The sequence below is a fragment of the Mobula hypostoma genome, chromosome 8 (assembly GCF_963921235.1).
Source record: "Mobula hypostoma chromosome 8, sMobHyp1.1, whole genome shotgun sequence".
Classification (NCBI taxonomy): domain Eukaryota; kingdom Metazoa; phylum Chordata; class Chondrichthyes; order Myliobatiformes; family Myliobatidae; genus Mobula; species Mobula hypostoma.
The window spans coordinates 62,785,876-62,799,133 of NC_086104.1; the positions used below are offsets into that span (position 1 = coordinate 62,785,876).

At 42.2% G+C, this 13,258-nt stretch overlaps 1 protein-coding gene across 1 annotated transcript in view; it reads right to left on the reverse strand.

Moving 5' to 3' along the window:
• The window catches only part of pde10a (phosphodiesterase 10A), a 258,340-nt gene that overhangs the window by 150,495 nt on the left and 94,587 nt on the right, over positions 1-13,258 (reverse strand). Inside the window, 2 exon segments of the mRNA XM_063055068.1 lie at positions 3,307-3,430; positions 9,926-9,954. Of these exon segments, the coding sequence (XP_062911138.1) occupies positions 3,307-3,430; positions 9,926-9,954 (153 nt within the window).

Below are 13,258 nucleotides of genomic sequence, written 5' to 3' on the forward strand. Positions count from 1 at the left end.
ATCAGTTTACTGCACAGAAATTGACCCTTCTGCCAAAAGGTCTATAGCAGTATTCATCAACAATATGCTCCTTCCCACAGTCTCAATCCAAGAAGCCTTTTGCCCACTCTTTTCTTTAAAGGCATCAGTATAAGTACTACATTCTCATCACAGGGTGAAAGATATTTCTCTTAAATTCTCTATCAGATTTACTATTGGGTCTCCTTCACAGAAATACCATCAAAACAGTTTCTAACTTTAAAGATGTTCCTCTTAGACTTTTCTTGAGAAAGCTGCCTCAGTCAAATTAGTCTGTTCTTACAAATATAACTTCTCAGTACATTTTAATCTAGTCATAAATACTGATGTAATTATTCAGTTCCAAACATTTTGCAGTCTATTTGCTGTTATTATGCACTCATCCTACTTTGAAATATTAATCTGGCCTCTTGCTTAATTAATTCTTATGGACCTGATGTATATTCACAGCATTTTCACTTCAAAAAAATACTGCTAGAGATGTAGGGTGTTGTAGCATAGTAATTAGAATGACACTATTACAGCTCGGGGAGTCAGAGTTACATTGTAAAGAGTCTCTGTATGTCCTCCCTATGGAATGCCTGGGTTTTCTCCCATTGTCCTCTGTAAGGAGTCTGTGTACGTCCTCCCCATGGAACGCCTGGGTTTTCTCTCACTGTCCTCTGTAAAGAGTCTCTATGTCCTCCCCGTGGAATGCCTGGGTTTTCTCCCATTGTCCTCAGTAAGGAGTCTCTGTACGTTCTCCCCGTGGAACGCCTGGGTTTTCTCTCACTGTCCTCAGTAAAGAGTCTCTGTACGTCCTCCCCGTGGAACGCCTGCGTTTTCTCTCACTGTCCTCTGTAAAGAGTCTCTGTACGTCCTCCCCGTGGAATGCCTGCGTTTTCTCCCATTGTCCTCTGTAAGGAGTCTCTGTACGTCCTCCCCATGGAGTGCCTGGGTTTTCTCTCACTGTCCTCTGTAAGGAGTCTGTGTACGTCCTCCCCGTGGAATGCCTGGGTTTTCTCTCACTGTCCTCAGTAAGGAGTCTCTGTACGTCCTCCCCATGGAGTGCCTGAGTTTTCTCCCACTGCTCTGGTTTCTTCCCACAGTCAAAAAACGTACCAGGTAGTTTAATTGCTCATTGTAAATTGTCCCGTGAATAGGTTAGGGTTAAGTCGGGGTCGTCAGTGGTTGCTGTGCCTATTTCACACTGAATCGCTAAATAAATAAATAATCATCATAAACATAAATTTTCCATCTACAGTGATTGATTTCTTAAGATATTTTTCACAAATTAATTTATAACTAATCTTCGTGCCTTTTGTTTATATTTTTGCTTGCTTTCTGATTCTTTTCGGCTCCTTTGCTATCCTCTTTAAACTATATTTGTGCTGACTTCTTCATTCTTGTCATTTACTTCGTATATACATGTCATTTTATTTAGTTTCAATTTGGCTTTCAATTCATTATTCGAGGTACTTTATCATTAATCAGTTTTCTCCTCTTAAAGAACATATTTCCTTATTATTACTGATCCATTTTAAAACAAATCCCTTTACAGAGCACTACCTTTCTAGTTCCATCTGGAGCATTTGACACAGCTCTGGATGACTTCAATGTTTTGAGATGTGAAATAGCAACTTATTTCTAGCATTCCTGCTTACTGTTCTTTGCACACTGCAAACTCTACATTCCTTTTGACTTTTAATCAATTCTTCATTACAGTTTACTTAGCTGGAATTGGGGGGGGGAGGAGGGGGCAAATTTTGTAGAAGAGTGAATAGCAGACACATTGCATGATTATTCTGTCTTGCATTTATTTCATATAATTGCCTTCATATTCCTTTCTCGATGTCTGGTCATCTCCAAGAAACCCGTTGAGAGCAAATTTCTTGTTTTTTATCTTAACATTTCCCTCCCCATTCTCTTTCATCATGTTAGTAAAGTTCTTTTACCCTATTCTTTTACCTGGATGAGGAAGTGGAGGGATGGGTTAATAAATCTGCTGATGACACAAAGGTTGGGGGTGTTGTGGATAGTGTAGAGGGCTGACAGAGGTTACAGCGGGACATTGATAGGACGTAAAACTGGGCTGAGAAGTAGCAGCTGGAGCTCAACCCAGGTTAGTGTGAGGTGGTTCATTTTGGTAGGTCAAATATGATGGCAGAATATAGGATTAATGGTAAGACTCTTGGCAGTGTGGAGGGATCAGGGGGATCTTGGGGTGCAGGTTGACTCTGGTTTAGAAGGCATACAGTGCATTGGCCTCCATCAACTGTGGGATTGAGGTCAAGAGGCAAGATGTAATGTTACAGCTATATAGGACCCTGGTCACTTGGAGTACTGTGCTCAGTTCTGGTCACCTCACTACAGGAAGGATGTGGAAGCCATAGAAAGGGTGCAGAGGAGATGTACAATGCTGTTGTCTGGATTGGGGAGCATGCCTTATGAGAATAGGTTGAGTGAACTTGGCCATTTCTCCTTGGAGCGACAGAGGATGAGAGATGACCTGATAGAGATGTATAAGATGATGAGAGGCATTGATCACGTGGATAGTCAGAGGCTTTTTCCCAGGGCTGAAATGCCTATCACGAGAGGGCACAGTTTTAAGATGCTTGGAAATAGGTACAGAGGAGATGTCAGGGGTAAGTTGTTGTTGTTTTTTTAAACGCACAGAGTGGTGAGAGCATGGAATGGGCTGCCGGCAATGGTGGTGGAGGTGGATACAACAGGGTCTTTTAAGAGACTCCTGGATAGGTACATGGAGCTTAGAAAAATAGAGGGCTATGGGTAACCCTAGGTAATTTCTAAAGTACGTACACGTTTGGTACAGCATTGTGGGTCGAAGGGCCTGTATTGTGCTCTAGGTTTTCTGTTTCTGTTGTTAACCCAGGTACACAAATAGATAAGCAATTCAAACCATTTCATTGTTTTGTTTTGATGTAACAACTAAATAACAAAATTAAATTTCTTCTAACAAAATAAAGAGTGGTGTTCTGTGCAGCTCTGGTAGAACAGAATATTATAGTTTTTACAGTACTCAAGTATATTATATGCTAATTACATAGTGTACATTTCAGCATCAGAACCAAATGAAAATTTGAATGATGATTAAACTGCAAATGTTCTGGGCGTGTTGCTTTGTCAGTAATTTTGGAACACCACTGATGGGGATCTCTCACACAAGTTGGATAGAAACAAGTCCATAGGAAGAAAGGGAAAATGAAAATAAACACACATTTTAATCTTAAAAAAAAAGACTAACTGAGATCATGTATGATTGCCCATGTACAGGATTTCATACCCTACCTGTTTTGATGATGTTGGACAATTCATACAATAGTAGTTTGTTGTCACCACCACCAACGTCCAGACGCTGTTCTAGGTACGAATTTAATTCGTAGACCACAGCCTGAATGTTGCTTTCCAAGTACTAAGTAAATTAGAGGAAATGATCAATTTTTCAACACTTGTCATCAAAAAAATCAAAACCAAAGATTAAAAAATACCGTTTGATGAAACTTTACTTAAACTTGCATAAACAATCAAGTCTTGCAGAGTACTAATTATTGTCATGACAAAAAAAAACTGTCAAAAAGAATAAACAGTTAAGATTTTGATTTGCCTGGAGGTCATGTGAGATTAAAAGTTGAAGGTTTAAAAAAATGCAAAGCTGACAAAGTAAGACTGTCAAAATACTTTCCTGAGCTGTATATATTGTAAAATATATTACAACAGTACAAAAGTAACATGATGTGACAGAAGAATTGGCAGAAAACATTTCATAATCATTTAAATTAAATTTCTACGAAATGCTGCTGGGAGAAGATATCAAATACAGTTACTAATTACTTTGGCCTCCTGCATTTGAGTTTCTAAAAATTTATGAGTAGAGTAAGAATTACATTAATATTTTAAGCGTGTAGAATTTTTGAATTTTAATTAAAGTGTCATCTTAAATTTGGGTTTACTGGAAAATTCTAATCCTTTAAAATTTCTCTACATTGTCTCACTTTTGAACTGCAAACCTTTATATCTTATTAAGAATCTGTTGTAATTATTTTTTCTTTTTTTAAGTATTCACATAAACTTTAATGGTTATGTGATATATATTCTAAAGTTTGAATTGATTAAGTTTTAATTGACTTGAATAAGGAAAATATTTTAGAGAAGCATAGAGCAAAATCTGCTTTCATGCTCACCCTATCATTGGTAAAGGTTTAAACAGGAGAAGCATTTATCTAGGATCACTAGTTATAAAAGTGACACATTAATTTTCAGACGCAAACAACAGGAATTCTGCAGATGCTGGAAATTCAAGCAACACACATAAAAGTTGCTGGTGAACGCAGCAGGCCAGACAGCATCTCTAGGAAGAGGTGCAGTCGACGTTTCAGGCCGAGACCCTTCGTCAGGACTAACTGAAGGAAGAGTGAGTAAGGGATTTGAAAGTTGGAGGGGGAGGGGGAGATCCCAAATGATAGGAGAAAACAGGAGGGGGAGGGATGGAGCCAAGAGCTGGACAGGTGATAGGCAAAAGGGATACGAGAGGATCATGGGACAGGAGGTCCGGGAAGAAAGACAAGGGGGGTGGGGGGGACCCAGAGGATGCCAAGGGGTATATTCAGAGGGACAGAGGGAGAAAAAGGAGAGTGAGAGAAAGAATGTGTGTATAAAAATAAGTAACAGATGGGGTCCGAGGGGGAGGTGGGGCATTAGCGGAAGTTAGAGAAGTCGATGTTCATGCCATCAGGTTGGAGGCTACCCAGACGGAATATAAGGTGTTGTTCCTCCAACCTGAGTGTGGCTTCATCTTTACAGTAGAGGAGGCCGTGGATAGACATGTCAGAATGGGAATGGGATGTGGAATTAAAATGTGTGGCCACTGGGAGATCCTGCTTTCTCTGGCGGACAGAGCATAGGTGTTCAGCAAAGCGGTCTCCCAGTCTGCGTCAGGGCTCACCAATATATAAAAGGCCACATCGGGAGCATCGGACGCAGTATATCACCCCAGCCGACTCACAGGTGAAGTGTTGCCTCACCTGGAAGGACTGTTTGGGGCCCTGAATGGTGGTAAGGGAGGAAGTGTAAGGGCATGTGTAGCACTTGTTCCGCTTACACAGATAAGTGCCAGGAGGGAGATCAGTGGGGAGGGATGGGGGGGGGACGAATGGACAAGGGAGTTGCGTAGGGAATAATCCCTGCGGAATGCGGGGGGGAGGAGGAGGGAAAGATGTGCTTAGTGGTGGGATCCCGTTGGAGGTGGCGGAAGTTACGGAGAATAATATGTTGGACCCGGAGGCTGGTGGGGTGGTAGGTGAGGACCAGGGGAACCCTATTCCTAGTGGGGTGGTGGGAGGATGGAGTGAGAGCAGATGTACGTGAAATTGGGGAGATGCGTTTAAGAGCAGAGTTGATAGTGGAGGAAGGGAAGCCCCTTTCTTTAAAAAAGGAAGACATCTCCCTCATCCTAGAATGAAAAGCCTCATCCTGAGAGCAGATGCGGCGGAGACGGAGGAATTGCGAGAAGGGGATGGCATTTTTGCAAGACACAGGGTGAGAAGAGGAATAGTCCAGATCGCTGTGAGAGTCAGTAGGCTTATAGTAGACATCAGTGGATAAGCTGTCTCCAGAGACAGCGACAGAAAGATCTAGAAAGGGGAGGGAGGTGTCGGAAATGGACCAGGTAAACTTGAGGGCAGGGTGAAAGTTGGAGGCAAAGTTAATAAAGTCAACGAGCTCTGCATGCGTGCAGGAAGCAGCGCCAATGCAGTCATTGATGTAGCGAAGGAAAAGTGGGGGACAGATACCAGAATAGGTTCCTACCTATGTTTGTGACACTTCTCACGCTCTTAAACTTTTCGATGATTTTAAGTTCCCTGGCCCCCACCGCTTTATTTTCACCATGGATGTCCACTCCCTATATACTTCCATCCCCCATCAGGAAGGTCTCAAAGCTCTACGCCTCTTTTTGGATTCCAGACCTAATCAGTTCCCCTCTACCAGCACTCTGCTCCGTCTAGCGGAATTAGTCCTTACTCTTAATAATTTTTCCTTTGGCTCCTCCCACTTCCTCCATACTAAAGGTGTAGCTATGGGCACTTGTATGGGTCCTAGCTATGCCTGCCTTTTTGTTGGCTTTGTGGAACAATCTATGTTCCGTGCCTATTCTGGTATCTGTCCCCCACTTTTCCTTCGCTACATCGACGACTCCATCCTCCCGCCACCCCACTAGGAATAGGGTTCCCCTGGTCCTCACCTACCACACCACCAGCCTCCGGGTCCAACATATTATTCTCCGTAACTTCCGCCATCTCCAACGGGATCCCACCACTAAGCACATCTTTCCCTCCTTGGCATCCTCTGGGTCCCCCCCACCCCCCGCCGTCTTTCTTCCCGGACCCCCTGTCCCATGATCCTCTCGTATCACTTTTGCCTATCACCTGTCCAGCTCTTGGCTCCACCCCTCCCCCTCCTGTCTTCTCCTATCATTTTGGATCTCCCCCTCACCCTCCAACTTTCAAATCCCTTACTCACTCTTCCTTCAGTTAATCCTGATGAAGGGTCTCGGCCTGAAACGTTGACTGCACCTCTTCCTAGAGATGCTGCCTGGCCTGCTGCGTTCACCAGCAACTTTTATGTGTGTTACATTAATTTTCAGGATGTTTTATGGGCACATGCTGATATTTGTACATTAGAATATAATATTCCTCAGCATTTTTTGATATTTTTCAGCTTTTATTGGTGAGATGAAGGAGTAGATAATGGGTCACGCAGTCTAATTGATTGCTACTCAATTCCAATTTTAGACTGAGGGAAAAATGTTCCACAGGTTAAAACTCTCTAGTCCGATATTCTGCAGTTCAGCATGTTTTGCATCTGCAGTTCACATCTAGACCAATTAGTTAACAGACCTGTAGTTTTGCCAATCCCAGCTGAAAGTATTTCCAATTTTGAGAGAGTTTGGGTTACGGACAGTTCTCAGAAATCTCTATCTTCCATGTTCTACAGCTGTCCACCACACTAAGTAGAACAGTTTTCCTACTTAGAGAATGATGCACTAGCAATCACTGATCGGGCCTTAATTCCTGTCATTGTCTGTAAGGAGCTAATTTATTCTGCCTGTGACCTTGTGGGTTTCCTCCAGGTGCTCCAGTTTCCCCCACATTCCAAGGACAAGTGCAGGTACAGCAGGCGGTGAAAAAGGCAAATGGTATGCTGGCATTCATAGCAAGAGGATTCGACTACAGGAGCAGGGAGGTACTACTGCAGTTGTACAAGGCCTTGGTGAGACCACACCTGGAGTATTGTGTGACGATTTGGTCCCTTAATCTGAGGAAAGACATTCTTGCCATAGAGGGAGTACGAAGAAGGTTCACCAGATTGATTCCTGGGATGGCAGGACTTTCACATGATGAAAGACTGGATCGACTAGGCTTATATTCGTTGGAATTTAGAAGATTGAGGGGGGATCTTATTGAAACGTATAAAATCCTAAAGGGATTGGACAGGCTAGATGCAGGAAGATTGTTCCCGATGTTGGGTAAGTCCAGAACGAGGGGTCACAGTTTGAGGATAAAGGGGAAGCCTTTTAGGACCGAGATGAGGAATAACTTCTTCACGCAGAGAGTGGTGAATCTGTGGAATTCTCTGCCACAGGAAACAGTTGAGGCAAGTTCATTGGCTATATTTAAGAGGGAGTTAGATATGGCCCTTGTGGCTAAAGGGATCAGGGGGTATGGAGGGAAGGCTGGTACAGGGTTCTGAGTTGGATGATCAGCCATGATCATACTGAATGGCGGTGCAGGCTCGAAGGGCCGAATGGCCTACTCCTGCACCTATTTTCTGTTTCTAAATGATTAGGGTTAGTGAGTTGTGGGCATGCTATGTTGGTGCTGAAATTGTGGCACACTTGTGGGCTGCCTCTAGCACAATCCTCAGACTGTACCAGTCATTGATACAAATGACACATTTTACTGTATGTTTTGGTGTAATTGTGACCCCATATAAACCTAATCTTTAATAAGCTTTAAAAAATCTTTATAAGTAGGAGGTATTTCTATGGTTTGGATTTGTGGTCCAGCACCAGCCAGGTTCAACCAATGTTCCCTCTATTTTTTTTTACAGCTGTATGGACCAACCATTGCTCTGAACAGAGAATTTTTTACATGACCTGTAAACTGTGAGGCACTTTAATGAAACATTATACAGGTCCATAATCCCTTACCCGAAATCCTTGGGGCCAGTTGCATTTCGGAATTCAGAATTTTTCGGATTTCAGACCCCCCCCCCCCCCACCGCCCAATACCAAAAAACACGTATGCTCAAGTCCCTTATTTAACCTGTCTCAGTGCAGTGGACTTGAGGACCCAGCGGTGCACCAAACCTACGCACATCCTCCCGTATACTTTAAATCATCTCTAGATTACTTATAATACCTAATACAATGTAGGTGCTATGTAAATAATTGTTATACTGTATTGTTTAGGGAATAATAACAAGAAGAAATTTTATGTCCAACAAAAACATTTAATAAAACATAAAAATATACAGCTTCAAACGAACCGAATCAAACACATGGTAAATGACTTATTGGAATAAATGTAGAGCGTCACTGTCACTGTCATTGTAAAACTTCAATAACTTGTCTTTCTGTTTATTTAAATCATATACAGTGGTAATCCCGACACTATCTTCTTCAGTCAGACGCCGCACAGATATACCACGATCAGGCTTCTGCAATAACTCCACTCTCTGCGTTATTGATAGAGAAGATTCCTTCTCTTTTTCTCATTGTTACCCGTAGGGGTATCTGCAGCTCTTTTTGACATTTTCACAGTGAAATTAAACACAAAGTCAACAGTGAACACAAAATAATCAGCGAACAGCAAATGCACGTGTAACTAGTATGAGCGCTGAGCCACAGCTGACATCTGGCGGCCTTTGCTAGTGCTGCCAAGTCACACCTGAGTGACGTCAGCTGTTGGCGAAAAAAAACATCAGTTTTTGGAGCTTTTTGGATTTCAGAATTTCGGATAAAGGAATGTGCACCTGTATAAAAGAAAATGCCTGCTACGTGATAACAAAAGTGATATATGTGCAAGCATTTCAGTTACTGTGTGGCTGTGTTCCTGCTTAGAGTTCCAATCTGTTGATTTGTACAACTTAAATCAAGGAAATAAACTTCATTCAACATTTGGCTCATTGGGAATTTTATTGATTAATCAACCTGGTCTCTTAAAATACTGTCCTATTTTATCAAAACTGTATACTTTTCCAGCGATCCAAATCAGCAGAGGACCGAAAAAAGCTGCAGGGGGTTGTGAATTTGGTCAGCACCAGCTTGGGTACTAGCCTACAAAGTACCCAGGAGTTCTTCAAGGAGCAGTGTCTCAGAAAGGCAGCATCCATTATTAGCACCCAGGGCATGCCCTTTTCTCATTGCTACCATCAGGTAGGAGGTACAGAAGCCTGAAGGCACAGACTCAGCGATTCAGGAACAGCTTCTTCCCCTCTGCCATCCGATTCCTAAATGGACATTGAACCCCTGAACACTACCTCACTTTTTTAGTGTATATTATTTCTGTTTTTTGCACAATTTTAATCTGCTCTATGCATACAGTAATTGATATACTTATTTATTTTTATTATTATTTTATTTTTTTCTTCTTTTTCTACATTATGTATTGCATTGAACTGCTGCTGCTAAGTTAACAAATTTCATGACACATGCTGGTGATAACAAACCTGATTCTGATTCTGATTCTAGGAAGAACTGTTACTTTTTTTCTGCTCACTTCTCTGAAGTTCACAGGCACATAAAACCGTGTTAATCATTACTCCTCCATTAACTTGGATATAGAAAAATACAGTCATATGATCAAATAATTGCAAGCTACATAAGGAACATAATTACTCATGCACTTACCCTATTCGTTTCTTTGGACAAGGAGTCATCTGTTAGAAAGCAAAAGGAATTATTAGCCATCAAAAGAAATTTTATTTAATAAAAATAATGAAAATAATGCCGGAATTTATTTCTGAAGAAATTTTCTCTAAGGCACTACCAATGTTTCCTTAATCATCCTTCTTTCAAAGTAGCTATATGAATCTATTCTATGCAGTTGTTGTAGACAGCTACCTTGCCCCAAACCGAGGTTACATATCTTCTTCCAAAATATAAAGGAAAGCTATGGTAATGTTTGTATTAATACAATAATGTGCAAAAGTCATAGGCACTCTAGATTCTTCACATAAATTTTGTTTTAGATGTTTATTTTTTGTCTTCTGCATTAGTGTGTCAGTATAAAGGAACAAATTTTAGATTTGTAAACATTCATTTTTTGAAAAAACATTAGAGAAATTTTTGTGTTTTGTTAAAGAAAGTAACATACTAAGCAGAAGACCATTTCACAAATAAAAAGTTAATTACTTTGAGGGTATATAGTTCAGTGCATGATTAAATAAAGATAACAATTAGGTGATAATGACATAATAAGTTGAATGAACTAAACCAGTGGTCCCCAACCACCGGGCCGCGGACCGGTACCGGGCCGCAGAGCATGCTCTACCGGGCTGTGAGGAAATGATATGATTTGGCGATAGGAGTCAGCTGCACCTTTCCTCATTCCCTGTCACTCCCACTGTTGAGCCATTACGCACTCGAGGGCATTACCCGCGCGCCATCCATGTAAGCGCGGGAAGGAGATCAACTCCTTGAGCTTGCAAATGACGGCGAGCTGAAAAGTATGTTTGACATAACATCTCTGCTGGCATTCTGGATCAAAGTCAAGGCTGAATATCCTGGGATAGCCATGAAAGCGCTGAAAACGTTGCTTCCATTTCCAACATAACTCTGCAATGAATGCAACAAAAACCAAATTGCGGAATAGACTGGACATAAGGAACCCCCTTCGAGTATCGCTGTCTCCCATCACCCTTCGATAGGACTGTGTTGTTGCAAGGAAAACAAGTATTCAACCCAGGGCTCCCACTGATTCAGCGATATTGGTGTGTTGCAATGATTTTATATGTTCATACGGGGAAAATATGTGTTGTGTGTTTAATATCCAAACGTTACTTAAAATGTTATGATGCTATTGACTTATATAACCATATAACAATTACAGCATGGAAACAGGCCATCTCTGCCCTTCTAGTCCGTGCCGAATGCTACTCTCACCTCGTCCCACCGATCTGCACTCAGCCCATAACCCTCCATTCCTTTCCTGTCCATATACCTATCCAATTTTTTGTTAGCCATTTATCACCTATATTCCGGTTGTGATTAACAACCCCCCCCCCCGCCCCCCGGAACAGAATCACCAAAAACGATTTGTAGAAAAAATGAGCACGTACATGCATGCGCACTGGTGCCCGCGCAAGGCTTCATGGTCCTTGTAGTCTCTTTGTAAACAACGTATTTGGCTCTACTCGTCTGTTGGCAACACTACCCCCTCCGCATCCCCCCCCCCGGGGTCGGGCGGTCCGCAAGAATATTGTCAATACGAAACCGGTCCGCAGTGCAAAAAAGGTTGGGGACCCCTGAACTAAACTGATAAATTGAAACAGCAATGGTTGTAAAAGGAATCAAACTGGGTGAAGGACAACCAAACTAAAAGGTGAGGGTGTGGCAGATGTGACAGTTTCACCTTCAATTCATCAATTCTAACATCATGGCAAAAGTGAGCACAGCAACAAGATCATACAACATCAGCAAGGTCTCTCCCAAGCAGAAATTTCACAGCAGACAGTAGTTTCAAGTTGTGCTGCCCAAGCTCTTCTGAAGAAGCACAAAGAAACAGGCAAGGTTGAGGACAAGAAACACAGTGGTTGGCCATGGAAATGAGTGCAGCACACAAGAGATACATCAAACTGACGTCCTTTCTGAATCGGATGAACTCCAGCACTGCAATCAGCTCTGAATTCACAGAAACTACTGGAACCCCTCTACAGTCTAAAGTCATCTTGTTAGAAACGGTCTTCATGGAGCAGTTGCTGCCAAAACAACTATTTTTCCGAAGTGGAAACAAAATCAAGAGACTTAGCCACACACAGAAACACAAGGACTGGGGTGCTGAACAATGGTAGAAAGTGCTCTGGACTGACGAGTCAAAATATGAAATTTTTGACTCAAACAGGAGGCAATTTGTCTGTAGAAGAGCTGGAGAGCATTACATGGTTGAGTATCTGTAGCCAACAGTGAGGCATGGCAGAGGTTTCCTGCAAGTTTAGGGCTTCATTTCTGCAAATGAAGTTGGCGATCTGGTCAGAATTAATGGGATCCTTAATGATGAGAAGTACAAGCAGATTCTCATCCATCATGCAATACCATTAGGGAGGTGTCTGATCGGTCCCAACTTCATTCTGCAGCAGGACTGTGACCCCCAAACACATGGCCAAGGTCATAAAGAACTATTCTTAGTACAAAGAAGAACAAGGAGTTCTGCAACTGATGGTATGGCATCCACAGAGACTGATCTCAACATCATTGAGGATCTCTGGGATTACCTGGAGAGACAGAAGCAAGGAAGACAGTAGAAGTCTGCAGAAGAACTTGTGGCAAGTTCTCAAAGGGCTTGAACAATCTACAAGCCAATTTTCTTATAAAGCTGTATGGCAGAGTACCTTGGAGAATTGATGCAATTTTAACATAGAACATAGAACATAGAATAGTACAGCACAGTACAGGCTGGTCGGCCCACAATGTTGTGCTGACCCTCAAACCCTGCCTCCCATATAAGCCCCCACCTTAAATTCCTCCATATACCTGTCTAGTTGTCTCTTAAATTTCACTAGTGTATCTGCCTCCACCACTGACTCAGGCAGTGCATTCCACGCACCAACCACTGAGTAAAAAACCTTCCTCTAATATCCCCCTTGAACTTCCCACCCCTTACCTTAAAGCCATGTCCTCTTGTATTGAGGAGTGGTGCCCTGGGGAAGAGGCACTGGCTATCCACTCTATCTATTCCTCTTATTATCTTGTACACCTCCATCATGTCTCTTCTCATCCTCCTTCTCTCCAAAGAGTAATGCCTTAGCTCCCTTAATCTCTGATCATAATGCATACTTTCTAAACCAGGCAGCATCCTGGTAAATCTCCTCTGTACCCTTTCCAATGCTTCCACATCCTTCCTATAGTGAGGTGACCAGAACTGGACACAGTACTCCAAGTGTGGCCTAACCAGAGTTTTATAGAGCTGCATCATTACATCGCGACTCTTAAACTCTATCCCTCGACTTATGAAAGCTAACACCC